This window comes from Gallinula chloropus (assembly GCF_964237585.1).
Source record: "Gallinula chloropus genome assembly, chromosome: 27".
NCBI classification, from domain to species: domain Eukaryota; kingdom Metazoa; phylum Chordata; class Aves; order Gruiformes; family Rallidae; genus Gallinula; species Gallinula chloropus.
Genome location: NC_140112.1, coordinates 4,383,915 through 4,397,865, shown reverse-complemented (window position 1 = coordinate 4,397,865; position 13,951 = coordinate 4,383,915). Strand labels below are relative to the sequence as shown.

The following is a 13,951-nucleotide window of genomic DNA, read 5'->3' as shown; positions in this document are numbered from 1 at the left end:
TACTGATGAAGGTTCAATACTTTCAAAGTAGGTTTGTGCACTGAAATCACCTGTTTGAGAAGATTTAAGGTTTTTTAAGGTACACTTCTAAGAGTCGGAATGACTAACTGCAGCTAGAATGGGGATGCTCACGTTAGTGAGGACTTTGTAAGCTATTTGTCACTGCAAACCCTGATCAGTGCCTTTTCTTCCTGTATTCACCTCACTGGAACTATGGAGCATGGAACTGAGCAGCGATGGAATGAAGAACAGTCCTTTGTCGTGGGACTAAGGATTCAGGAGGTTTCGGTTCAATCTCTTCCTCTGCCACAGATTTCCTGAGTGACTTAGGAGAGGTCACGCAGCATCTCTATGCTTCAATTCCTCATCTAGAAAGTGATACTGCTGCTCCATCTCACAGGGCTTTGGGGAGGATAAATCTGTTAGTGGATAGCAAAACGCTCACGGGCTGGTGGTGTTTGCTGCAAGGAAGCCAGGGAAAATTAGGTGGCTGCACTAACTGAGCAGGCAGGTAAGTGCAGAGGAGAATGAAAGAGGGGAAACATCAATCTCCCTGCCCAAGGAGCACTTTCTAAGCTTGATTAGGATAAAAATGATTCCTTTTACACTCACATCAGGATGCCACTGCCATTTCCCCTCACGCAGCCCCCTCCGGCGCTGACAAACCCTCTGCTCTTCTTGGTTCAGCCCCCCAGCAAACTTGGCAGGGGAAAGTCCCAAGCAGAGCCCTGGGCATGCCTGGGGCTGGCACGCAGCCCCCCAGCCCCGCGGCGCAGAGGGGAGGCCGGAGTGTTTAGTCTGCTGGGCACATTCCTGCGTGCTGCTAAAATAAATAGAAGATTATTAATGGAGCTGCTTTTCCTCGCCAGCATGGGCCAGGAATGCCAGAGCTATCAAGTGGCTCCCGGGAACGGCGCAGGGATGGGGCTGGAAGGACCCTAAGGATGGAGGAGTTTCTTCCTTAGGCGGCCCTGGCCAGGAGCTGAGCAGGGTTTGGTGCTCGGGAGTTTTCATTGGGGATGCTGAACTTGCCTGCTCTGAAGAAACATCCCATGTTTCCCAGGAACACCCCCCCACACCTTCCTCTACAGCCACAGTCGGGCACGCTCCTGAAAATCTCAGTCTCTTCACTACAGCAAAGTTTTAACCAGGGAAACATTTTGCCAGGGGGGAGGAGGGAAAACAAGAACCAAAACCCACAAGCAGTTGTTTTTCTGCCTTGCAACCAGCCCTAACTTTTATATTTAGTCCCTGCTCGCAGCAGCATCACAGTAGTTCCCCTGGGGCACATCCATCGCTTCCAACCTGTCTGGAATCTGATGGAACTTTTTCCTGAACATTTGTGTGCTGTTCAAACAGTTCAGTGGGAATTTGGTTTGGGAGCTGGGTACCTGTTTGCATTAAAGCCGTGCCAGTGGGACTGGCCTTGGGGTCCCAAGGGCTCAGTGCTTCCACAGGCTCAGGCCAGGACTTCAGACTGTGTTTTTTTAGCCCTGCTCATCTCAAAATTATCAGAGGAATTTGTGTCTGTGTCTGCATTTCCCTCAGCTGATCTGAAATTAAACCCCCCAAAAAATACAAACACAGACAGAACTTGTCAGGACCTCCAGGAGAAAACCAGGAAATGGCAAAGGATGCTCAGCAGCTAACACTCAGATCTCAACTCTCTCAAACCCTTCTGCAGCTTTGAGCCACGCAACCCAGCCTGATGCTGAAGGAAGAGCCAGGAGCCCAGCCTAGAGAGCTGGCTGCTGGAGGAGCTCCCAGCTGCTCCCTGCCACCACAGAAGGTGCCATGCCTGTGTCCCAGGGCTGCAGGGCACAGCTCGCTGTCCTTCCCTGCAGAGTCCTTGGGTCTGGGCTCACAGGGACAGCATAGTGCCTGTGCTTACTCCCTGCAAACTCCATCACAATGAACCCATACTCCATCCCGTATCCCTTTTCCCATTTCACCCTTCGCTGGATCATTTTATGCATCCGTTCCCATTGCTAATACAAACTAATTAAAGCATAAAATAGAATAATTTGTGCAATTTCAGAGCTCCCCTCACCATATTGTGAGTTATGTTTCTTTTTTGTCAGCACCCAGTGCGAACAATTCCCCTCCTCACCGGCTGAACGGCCGCCAAACTCATTTGCTGAGGACACAAACTACTACAGCAGCGTGGGAAGAAGAGGAAAGAGAAAAGTTTGCTAGTTTCTAGTAGAGAGAAAGAGGAATCTGAGGTTGGCTTTCCAATTTCATAGCTGAGCATCGAGTGTGAAACTTCAGGTTTCTCCTCCAAGCACTTTTCTCTCTAGGGAATGCTGTTCTTTCCCCATTGTTACTCCTATTAAGGACAGGAGATGTGTCTGTCTGTCCACCCAAACACACAAACCCTATGGCAAACCCACCACAGCTCAGCCATAAACATTAGCAGCATCCACAGTGATGGTTTGGGAAGCCCAGACCCTTTCAGGATGGAACGGGGGGCTGGCATTGGATTTGGAGGGACGTCAGACATCCCTGCAGCCATCGAGCTGTTGTCAACCATCCCTTTACAAGCACCCAACGCACAGTGAGCTGAGGTGGGGGTGTGTGTGTACGTGCATGTAAGGGAAATTCTGGAAATATTTCAGGACAGTGGTTGCTTCACCAAAACTTAAACAATAGGTCTGTAGGAAGAGGAGGAATTGGAAAAGGAAGCAAATGCCGAAGCAAACACATGGGAACCCTGTGGCTCTGGCTGGCAGGGGAAAAAACAGGCTAATACAAAGAAAAAACAAAGCAAAACAAACAAACCCTGAAAGCAAACCTCACAAGCACTTGAAAGACACAACCAGGAACCAAAATACATCTTGTTTAGGAAAAACAAACCACTGCCCCTGATGCTGAACGTCTCTATTATGGCATTTTTTTTACCCCTTCTTCCAGGAAAGTTTCTTAAAGTATTCATTACCTCAAAGATTTCTGGGTTTAACCCCACACCTTTGACCCCTGGAGTGTTCTGTGTCTGCACATCAATCTCAGGAGGCTGCGGGGCTGCTGGAATGTACTGGAACCAGTCTGGGCACTGACATATCAGCCCCACGGTGGCCAGAGCTCCACACACAGACTGCCAATGGGCCAGGGAAATGAGAGCACATCATGTCCCACCTGGCCAGGCTGGGGGTTTCCTGGCCAACTGATGTTAATTAACACATCCTTCTGGTCAGGTAGAGATTGTTAATGATCTCAGGCAAGGTTTTAGCAGAATTTCTTAATTATTCCTAATTGACTACAGGGAGGAAAGTGGAAAAACACTGTGTCAGCTCATGAATTTCAGGACAGTGCAGCATGAAGTGGTGGTGGAAAGGATGCAAAACTGTCCAGGGAGTGGAGTCCTTCCTCAGGGCTCCTTCTCTCATCCCCTTCACCCTGCTCCCTCCTGGCTCTGGCTTACAGCAGTTTCCTGCCTTTCCAGCAGTGGTCCTAGAGGAACACAGGGTGGGAAACTTTGTTTCTGCACCCCAACATGCTGGAGTGGCAGGGGATCCCAGCCAGGCTGGTGACACTGAGGGTCACAGCAGGAAGTCCCAGCCAGACAAGTCCCACAGGACCCATGGTTGATCTGTGTGGGCACAGGATGACTGGATGGAGTAACTCAGGGGAGGGTGGGGCTCTGGACATCGTTTGTGGGACTCAGTTGAGCCATTTCACCTGCTCCAGTGGTTTAAACTTTGCTAAGATTATGTCCAGCTAACTGGCTGTTCAACTAGCAGATAATGTAGTTAAAAATTTAATCAGTTCATTTTTTCCCTCTTGATGACTCCAGACCCATTTATCCACATCTCCTGCATTTTTTATTGTGTTTTCTCAGTTCTTTTCAGGACACCCTCAGTATTTACAGCCTCGCTACTCCAGAACTGATGGACTTGTTTTTTCCCAGCCCTCACTCCAACTCCAACCTCTTCTAAATCACCCGGGCAGCTCCCACCTGCCTCCCTCTCAATCAGCATCCAGAAAGTTCAGTCCAAAGTGAAGTAGTTTTCACAGGACTTAAACATCTTGGGGTTACAGGACAAGGAGCCGTGCAACAAACTATCCTCAGGGACTCCTGTGGATCTGCAGCTCCCAACATGGGGGCATTTACAAAGCAAGTATTTCACAGAGCAGATCAAGAGACAGCACCTTTACCTAATGCTGTGATGATGTGCAGGGTGGAACAGCAACAGGTCTGAGCAATGCCCAGCAGCAATGCCTGCTCCCCCTGCAGAGCAAGGGAGCAGGAGATGCTGGACCACCCATGAGATGCTCACGGCCAGGTTGATACTGGTCATACTGGCTAATTCTCCCCCAGTACTGACGCACACACAGTAATGTTTGGAGCACCTCTCCATGCAGGATAAGAGATAAGGCTGGGATAAAGCAGCTGTAGGCAGGTAAAGGGCCCCTTCCTCCTCTTCCATCCAAACAACCTTCAGGAGTCCCCCGCTGCCGTGGGCAGCCTGGGGACCATCACTTACAGCAGCAGCTCTGCCTCCCTGCTGCTGTGCCCTTCTCACCACGGCGTGAGGGGAATCTTTAGGGGCCAGCATCAATCTTCACTGCCTCCCACCAAGCGACGGGCAGGAGCACAGCTCCACTCACAGCGCGCTGCGTAGGGGGCTCTGAACTACATCAACCAGGTATAAAAACGTCACATCAGCCACAGGAACTCACTGAGGTGCTGCAGAGCACTCACTGAGAGACAACAAAAAGTCAGCCTGGGACCTCCAAACGCTCCCTGCCTTCCCCAAAACAAGCTCAGGCCAAGGGTTCCCCAGCGACAGGCACCGAGGGGCTCAGCATCGCACACGGCTCAGCAGGGAGATGCTCGTGGAGCATCCGTACCCACCAGAGGAGCAAAGAATTCCTCCCTACATCTCAGGCTACGGAGGTCCAGGGCCCTCTGAGCTCTGCCGTGCTAATTGACGTTATCTGCATTTCACTGGGTGATTATGTGTTATTATTTCTACCACGGGAATAGCGAGTTTCCCAGTCACGGAGCAGGATGCTGCTCTGTTACATACTGTATAAACCAGAACAAAATCATCCCCCTGTGGCAGCATTAACCACCGAAGCAGCTATGGATGAGCTGAGAGCAGCAGTGTTTCTGAGGAAAGGGAATGTGCAGGGATTTTGGAGGATGCTTAGGGAGGATGAATTTTGCATTTGCAGCATCCTGGCCAGGTATCTCATTAGGAAGGTGCCGCTTCACCCATCAGGGAGCAGACCCGCATCGCGTGACCTCAGCACTTCAAACTATTTTACGTGATTAGCACAAACGAGCGATACATCATTAGCTGGAGGAAAAAAAAAAGCCTTGGAAAATAAAGAAGGAAAAAACATGTCTTAGCACAGAGTGTCTGCAGGCAGGGAAGGGGAGGAGGAAGAGTTATTGCTTCAGGGTCTGGCTCCTCTGCACCCACCAGCACCCCATGCCCATCACTGCCTCCTGCACCCACAGCCCACAGGAAGCCTCTGCAGCCAGAGCTTATGGCTCCACATTCAGGAAGGGAAGAGACCTGTTGGGCCACGTTTCTCTTCACCAGCACAGGGATGCTCCTCTCAGCAAGCCCTGCTAGTATTCTGATCACACTGCTTTAAATTTTGTCTTTATAGCCCTTGATTAGGTGGTGAAATCTTTTGGAGATGGCAATCCCTGCCCTGGCACCTGAGACACGTTTGATGGAGCCTCTGCTCACCCCCAGATTAAAAATAACAAAATTCGTTCTTCTCTCAAGAGCTGCAAAAATCTTTGGCCCCAATTCTGCTGGTGCTTATATAATCCCTGTGCTGGAGTATGCCCACCACCTCTCACAGGGTTAGCTCTCGACTGCTGAAGGTGTACGTGGGAGCAAAGGCAAACCTGCTGCTCACAGAGAGCCAGCACTCCAACAGCCTGAACCTGCCTGGAGAGCAGGGATGGAGAGTGAGAAGGGGTCACAGCCCTGGAGTTGTCAAATTGCTCTCACCCTATGCGGTGTATTGAACTGGAACACACTGAGGTTTAGTACATTCAAAAAACCAACTGTCTCCCCAACCCCCAGACAATTAGTGCTTCAGGACTGAGCTGGAGAGCCACGTTTTCTCTGTATAACCAGCACTTCCCCTGCGAGCATCAACCAGAGGCTTTTCTGCACAAGAAGGGGCTGTTGGTCCAGGCTCCCTGTTAATTGGGAAGATTTTTAATCCGGGGGGAGTTTTGTGGCTCCAAGACCCCCAAAGCTGGCTGTGCCCTGCACTGCTGTTAACCCCTTGCCTGCTGCCTGATCGCTGGGGGGTCCCAGACCTGGGTGCATCCTCCTGTCTCACTGCCCCAGTAGAGACCAGTGAAGCATCTGACAAGCCTGTCACAACAGCAACGTTACCACTTGCCCTTCGGTACTTTATTTTCTGGGTTGGGCAGGTTGTTTGGGTTTTTTCCCTGATAGAAACTATTAATTGAATGTATCTACCCATGAAAAACAAGAGGCAGCTCTAGCTGGGCACCAGCTGAAAAGAGCCACGGAGCAAATCCCCATGACAAAGCTGTGCCAGTCCCTCCCAACACCGACCCATGGCTATTTCAGTCGGAGGGCTTGGTGTAACCCTGCCCACACCTGCGGCCCCACTCCCCATTCCCACTGCTGCCCTGGCACCCCACGCAGCCCCACACTGTGCCATGCATCCAACACATCTCTGTCTCAGCAGCATCAGACACTACCCGAGCCTCACTCAGCTTGTGGGCAGAAATGGTGTTTGCTTGCTAAGCGATGCTGAGAAACGAATTTCTGCTTGATATAGTCAGGGTCAGAACCAGTTCTCCTTTGCAATAAGAGCTATTTGAAACCAGGTGCAATGGGAAGAGAGCCTGGAAAAGCTCCTAATAAGCACTCTTAAATCATGAGGCTAAAGAATTCAGAATAAGTGGCTGGAAGCAAAGTTTCTTTATCCGCCTCTCCCCCGGACTAGGCTGTGCAACTGTTGCTTCTGTGCTTTGTGGGAGTGAAATCAAATGTCAAATATTCTGCTTTGGAAGGAGTTGGCAGTGAAACATGAAAGGCTGAGGGAGAGCTCAAAAGGACTGTGGATAAATTGGAGCGAGGCACAGACGGGGCTGGGACAGGAGCCAGGGGAGCGGGGAAGGGCTGTGCCTACAGCCGCAACTCCAGACTTCGGGATGAAGCGACTCCTTCCCGATTGCGTTTCAGCATAAAGCTGGTCCTAGCTGCTGCGAGCACAGAAGGAAGATGGGCTTCATACCAACATGTTACAGCTACTCTTCACTGGGAAGCATCCCCACTTCTCAGTTTACTCAGCATAACCAGTCCCACGCAGAGCATCGCGGCTCATCGCTGGGCTGGTCCTAACACCACAGTGGTGAGAGCCTGGGACCGGCTCCCCACCTCTATCGGGCAGTACAGGTTCCTTAGCTGAATTCCACCAAAAAAAACCCCACCACCCCAATATTTTTTTATTTAAATATATGTTTTGAAATAGGCACAGATCCTATTTCCTTCTCAGCAGATATTTAGAATCACAGGCTGCAGACAGCCCTCCCCCGGTACGTTAGCATGCACCCGATCAGCGCAGAGAACAGCTGCACTCTCTCTCTGTGTCATTTTACCGTGGCAGAATTTCATTTTGTTCCAGATTTCAAGACTTCAGAAGACATTTTTACTGTATATTCTCAGCAATTCCGAGGGCGCTTCCCACCGTTTGCAGCCTCAGCCCTCTGAAGCTGGTGGACCTTTCTCCTTCCCTCGGTGCTGACCCCTTTTCAATCATCAAGTTCCTCTATTTAGCGCTCGGGAGAAGAAATCTATTCTCCCCTCTGCTCTGCTGAACTATCACATCGCCAGGATTAGGGCAGTGGGGGTCACAGGAGCGGACAAAATCCATATGGAACAGCATGCTGGGACTTCTGCACCCAAAGCACGCATCTCTCCAAGGTCGTTCCAGCAAGGAAGGAGGGACCATGCCCCCCCCCACTCCCAGAGTCTCTCCCCCCACCAAGGAAAATGCTTTGCCAGAGCCAGGGCTGGAAATGCAGCCAACGTTCCAGGAATATTCTATTCTTTGCTAATTCTCTTAGCATCTTTTTGTTTCACAATTAAGCAAATTAGCACTTTGATGAATATTAAGGCGCTCTTGCCTCATAAGAGATGACTTGAAGGCATTCCCACTGGATTTGCCTCCTAAGGAGAACAGTTCCCCAACTGTTTGAGAGACATACTGGGCCATTTCCTCCCTGGCAGGAGGAGCACACGGTTCCCGGGGAAAATGACCCCAACATCAACATTTTTGCAAACGTTGAAATCAAATTATTTTTATATAGATCCTCATTAATACCATCTAATCCCAGTCCAGGCTGGAATGGGATCCTAAATCAGTGGATTTTTCTACCATGGAGCTGCTATCACAAACACATCACGCCTTCTTTACCCACAGGGACTCACTCAGTTAAGTCTTTTAGCCAGAAGACGACTCTGCACTCTTCCAAAGAATTTATTCCCTGGCTTTAAAGAACTTCATAACCAAGCAAATAATTTTTTGCTTTGTTTTGCCACAGGTTCACAAACCAGCTCTGGGAGAAGCTGTGAGCTCCCCAGTGCAAGGTGAGTTGTTACACTCACTGCTCACACTCGATCTACCTCCGTGAGCATCTCTTCAAGCCCTTCACACTGATACACCTCCCTGTAGCATCTCACTTGGAGCAGGTGGGAAGGAGGACAGATATTTGTTTACCAGCAGATGCAGAAAGCTGTTAGTGACCAGAGGGTTAACTCAACACAGAGCAATTTAATAGCATCCAGACATCCTCAAATGCAGCCCTTCTCCTGTCTCCATCACCCACAAGGCACCAGCTCTATTAATCTGAATTACACAGTCGTGAGTAACAGCCAATAAAATGCTCAACAGAGTCAGTGAACCCAGAAGTCTGGCTTAATGGTGGGGACTTCGTGTGTTTTCTTGTCTCAGAGAAGAACAGAAGGTCCCAGATTATTTACATCGTGCTGGCTCCCCGCAGCAGCAGACTCCCGGCGACCACGGGCTGTAAATTCCCATCATAATCATTTCGGGTTTGCTTTCTACAGTCTGGTTGCTCCTTACATAGCAGGAGTTTATCCTGCTCAGAAACAGGGCCACGTGGGCAGTAAAACAGCGGTGTGCCACAGAGACACTGGCATGAGCTGGGAGGTGGTGATCCAGTCCTGGGATCTCCCTCCGGGATGCTGGGTGACATGAGCAGGTCCTGAGCAAGGTGATGCTCTCACTTCCGAGCACTGCCTTGGTTTGCCCGTCTCCAGGGAAAGGTCTGTGTGATGAAACTGTCACCAAAGAAATCACCTCCCAAAGAAATGGGCACGAGAAGCTGTCCCCAGCCTGCAGACCTGAGCTGCTCAGGGCTGACGCCTGTTAACTGGGCTGCCCTGGTCGAAGCACTGTGAACGTGTGGATGTGTTCACACCACCAAGCTACCCAACCACTCAGGAATGTTCCTTGTAACACCAGAGTATAACACAGGGGAAAGAACTACTCCTGCTTTTACAGTGAGAAGTGACAGTGGTAAAGATTACACCGATCTGCTACTGATTACATGGAGATGCTGAGCCACGGGCAGGGCTGGCATGGCAATGGATGGCACAGCGGTAACGTTGCTCACACAGCACCCACCTGCACCATGCTCAGCCCCGCCTCTGCACACTATCACCACATCAAACACACCAGCAAATGGATAAGTAAATAAATAAAGCCATCCTAAAGGATGCTGTGATGGACACTGAGACAAAGCTACACAAAACCACAGCCTGCCAGCCTCACTGCTGGCTTAGGACACCATTTGCTAAGCAGGGATGATTCAGTGCCCAGAACCACCTTTCCTCCCCAGTTCAGCTCAGTTTCCAATACCTGCAGACAAGAGTTATGTGGGCACAAGCCCCTACCCTGTCCACCGATTTCAGTCTCTGGTCAGAGGCAGATAAAGCCAAGCTGTTGCCAGTGCTCCTACCCGTACCAATCTCAGCTCCATGGCCTCCAACACCACACTCCTCACAGAAGAAAACAACAACCACAGAGGTACAAAAGCAGATGCCTTACCTGTCGCTCTGACATGATGTACAGGTACTTCTGATCGATGGAGAAGGCCATGTCTCGAAGGACTGGGCTCCCGTCCTTGAAGACTGTCACCATTTCATACTGAATTCCACCATGGGGAGGACCATCTGCTCGGATCTGGAAGGAGCACAAAGAGATTACAGGTGGTTTCATAGCAGCCAAACTCAGGTTTTGTTTCAGGGGGTGGAGGTGGGAGGAGGGGGAAAAGGAATCTAATTCAAAACCTCAGCTCGTGACCTGGAAACAGAGCACGGAGCTGGCAAGCAACATGTGAGCACAGGAGTTGAAGCAAAGGCTCCTTCTCCACTGAAGTTGATGCCATTTCCCCAGAGCATGAGAAATAACGAGAAAGCCTTGGAATGCCAAAGGGACCTCACAGACTGTCAGCATGCTCTGACTGACCACAGGCATCCAAGAGTAACAAAGACTGTGAATTTTTTAGTTTCTCTCCAAAATAAACCCGAAAGAAAACCACATGACCCCACTGACACCACAACAAGGTCAAGTTATAACAGAGATTTTTTGTTTCTTTTATTCTCCAGATGCACAAGGAACTAGGCTGCTGTGGAATCACAGCATCATGGAATCATAGGGGTTGGAAAGGACTGCCAGAGATCATTGGGTCCAACCGCCCTGCCAAAGCAGGTTCCCTAAGACAGGTTGCACAGGTAAGGAAGTCTCCTCCGATACGATCTCAGAATAAAACTTGGGAGATGCTGCTGCCATCCCATTACTTCTAAACATGCAGGGCAAGGCAAACCCAGCCCAGGCTGCTGAGCGAGCGCAGAGCTAACACGGCAGCCATATGGCCTGTTTGGTTTGAGGGGCTCCCAGCATCCCTGTGCCTGACCAAAGGACAACTCCCCACTCCTGCAGGAAAACCTGCCTGAGCTGCGACAAGCCCCATCCCTGCCAGGAGCGGCTGCTGTAGAGGATATGCCATCTCTTCCAAAAGTTAATAATTTATGGCCTTGGGGGCTGTGCAGGGGGAAGGGAGGAGGATAAACAAACAATTTACATTGTCTTTCCTACCAGGATTTGCATATTTGAATAGCCATTTGATTGCAACACGGTGTCTACAGAGCAGCAAACGCTGGCAACCGTCAGGCAGGGAGACGAGAGCAGCCAGGCGAGCCAAGGGCTCGGTGGAACCGCCGCCGGCCCCGCGGGTCACAGCGACAGCGATGCCGTTAGACGGGGGCCAGGAACGCACGCGGGGTGTCGCGCAGCACGTGCACGCTGCCCTGCGAGGAGCGGGCTGCTCAGGGACTGCCCGTCCCTGGAAAAACCTCTTATCACACAGATGCCATCTGCTGCCGAGCTGCCTTGGCGCATCCCGTTTTGCTGCTCAATTACTCCCTGCCTGGCTGCGGCGCGAAGAACCGGCTTTGGACAAGCCTAAACCTTCAAAGAGGCAGGATGGAGCAGCAGAGGGGGACGTTTATTTGTGCCGGTTCATGTCCCAGGAGGTAAGAGAGCGGGTTGTTAAGCATCTTAAGGGTTATCTGAGAAACGTGCCACCCAGCTGGAAACACAAGGATATCTTCACACCCTGCACCCTCCTGCCGATAAATCCTCTTCTTGGAAAGAGCCCTGATGCCTCCCTGCCATGTAGAGGCACATTGGGTACACAAACGGGTTTATTTTCTGGATTTCTCTCTTTTCTCCTTACTTTCTGAGCTTTCAGGGAGATGAAAGATCTCCAAGTGCAAGCACGAGCACTCTGGTTTGCCACCCGCAGCAGGGTTACACCAATAGCCCACGCCTGGCTCAGACACCCTCAACTTTCAGGAAGGAAAAACCAAACTAAGGTCAAATCCTGCAGTGCAAATCAGGATACTTCACTGCCTTCATCAAATACCAAGAACCAGAGGCAGGTGAAGACCAGTATGAGACCAGTACCATATTGGGTGTTGCAACCCAGGCGACTCGTGCTGCCTGCAGAGCCACTGCTGCCTCCAGCACAGCCTGTGCCATGGGCAGAGGGACAAGGCTGCAGAATCACCCAAGGAGCAAATGGCAGGGACTCTGTGCTGTCAGGGACATGCAGCCACTTCCATGCAAACACCTGATTAATGGCCAAACAGGAGCGGAAATGCCGGACATGACGGATCAGCAGCCTTTGTGAAAAACAACTGTTTTCCAGAGTTCCCTTGGGGCACCACCAGCTCGTTAAATTGAGCTTCTTCCTAGTAATGAGCTCAGACAGGGCTAATAAAGAGAGATACCACTGGACAAGCCTCGTGCAAGGCAATTCCAACTGGGAATTGCAGCTCTGGGCTGGAGACAGCACCATGTGCGTGATGGCTCCTCCAGCCTGGACCTTGGAGCTGTGCCTGGCATGGGTGCCTTGGGACACGGCTGGAGCCCTGCACAGGGTGCTGGGTGCTGCCTGCATCCTCCTGCCCCCCTGCAAAAGGAGCATCCCAGGGGTCTCTCACCGTGCCTGTCAAGGTGAGATGGGTCCCTGCTACTGGGAGACCGCAGGATGAGATCTGACCCTGCTGCTCTCCTCTCCCACCCCACATGCTGCAGTGTGTGTTACACCTACAGCCCCATGCCCACAGCCTGAGACACCCACCAGCACCCGGATGCTCTACTACATCTCTTCCTAAGGGTTTCCATGACAACAAATGATGATGTCAGATGAGAAGAACGATGATTCCTGTGAATGCGGAAGAAGAACAGCATCATCTCCACAGCAGGAAGCTCCTTGTTGGCATTTGGACAATGTCAACAAACCGCCGCTGACCCATCACCAAAACAACAGCCTGATACCAACACTACAAGCCTGGGTGCATCCCCGAGGCACGGCGGTGCAGGGGAGCAATGGAGCAGGACAGGGCTGGGCTGCTGGCAGCTGTGTTTCTTGACATCCCTGTAACTGTCAGCTTTTCCTCCCTTGTGACATGCTGATGGGGCACAGGAAGGGTTTAGGAGGACGACACGAAGGTGCCGATTGGAATGGGTGGGGGTGCAGTGAAACAGGCAGCGTGTGGGTACAGGGAGAAGCACATCGGTGCAATGGAAACCACAAGTGTCCGGGACTGGAGACATGTTCAGCCACCTGAGCTGCAGCACAGACTGGCAGGACAGATCACAGGCTGGCACACACTTGGGCGTGAATCAGAGCTGTTTGGGACAGACACATCACTTTCCACACTTGCTTTTGACAGATACCTACAAATATAGCTTGAAAAGTGCCTAATGACAGAATCCACAAACCCAGGGCCAGCAGAACAGCCCCCAGGAGGAGTCTGAGAGCTGCTTGGTGCCAGGAGCTGCAGCCTGAAGGCACTGCCAGGATTCCAGTGGTTAATACCCCCCACGTTACAGACTGCAGGCGTGAGCTCCTGATCAGCACAACACCATATCGTGTCACGTATGTGTTGCAGTGTGGCACCCGTGGTGATAAACCTATGAACCATTCAAGGATCCGACCCGACACGAAGCTCCAGCACACCTATTGTACTCAAGTTCCTGTTGGGTGTTTTTTCCCAGCCTAAGCCAGAGCTAAGATACATCCGGATTCCCTTCCAGTTCCTCCCAGCAGGTTCCTGTTAGAAGACATCAAATCTCTTAGTAGGAACTTTCCATGATTAAACTACCTGTCTGCTTTCATTAGGAGTGTTTCAGGAGGCTGACTCATGGTGAAACCCTGCTGCCAGGAAAAAAAACCCAAACCAAAAACCAGCTGACTAAGTCCACGCATGAAGGGACCGGCTCCTGATCCTGGATCCTAGATGCACGGCCACCCATTAACTCCTCAAGAGCTGCAGCTTCTCCCCACACATGCAGGTGCTGGATGGGAGATGGGTCTCCAAGAACCTTGCTGCTGGCTGCCCCACTC

General features: G+C 51.2%; 1 protein-coding gene across 1 annotated transcript in view; it reads right to left on the bottom strand.

Moving 5' to 3' along the window:
- Positions 1 to 13,951, bottom strand: part of PLXNA2 (plexin A2) — a gene marked incomplete at its 3' end in the record, with an annotated part of 157,022 nt that overhangs the window by 80,943 nt on the left and 62,128 nt on the right. The window contains exon 4 of the mRNA XM_084275874.1: positions 10,084 to 10,218. Within this exon, the coding sequence (XP_084132000.1) occupies positions 10,084 to 10,218 (135 nt within the window). The remainder of the gene's footprint in view (positions 1 to 10,083; positions 10,219 to 13,951) is intronic.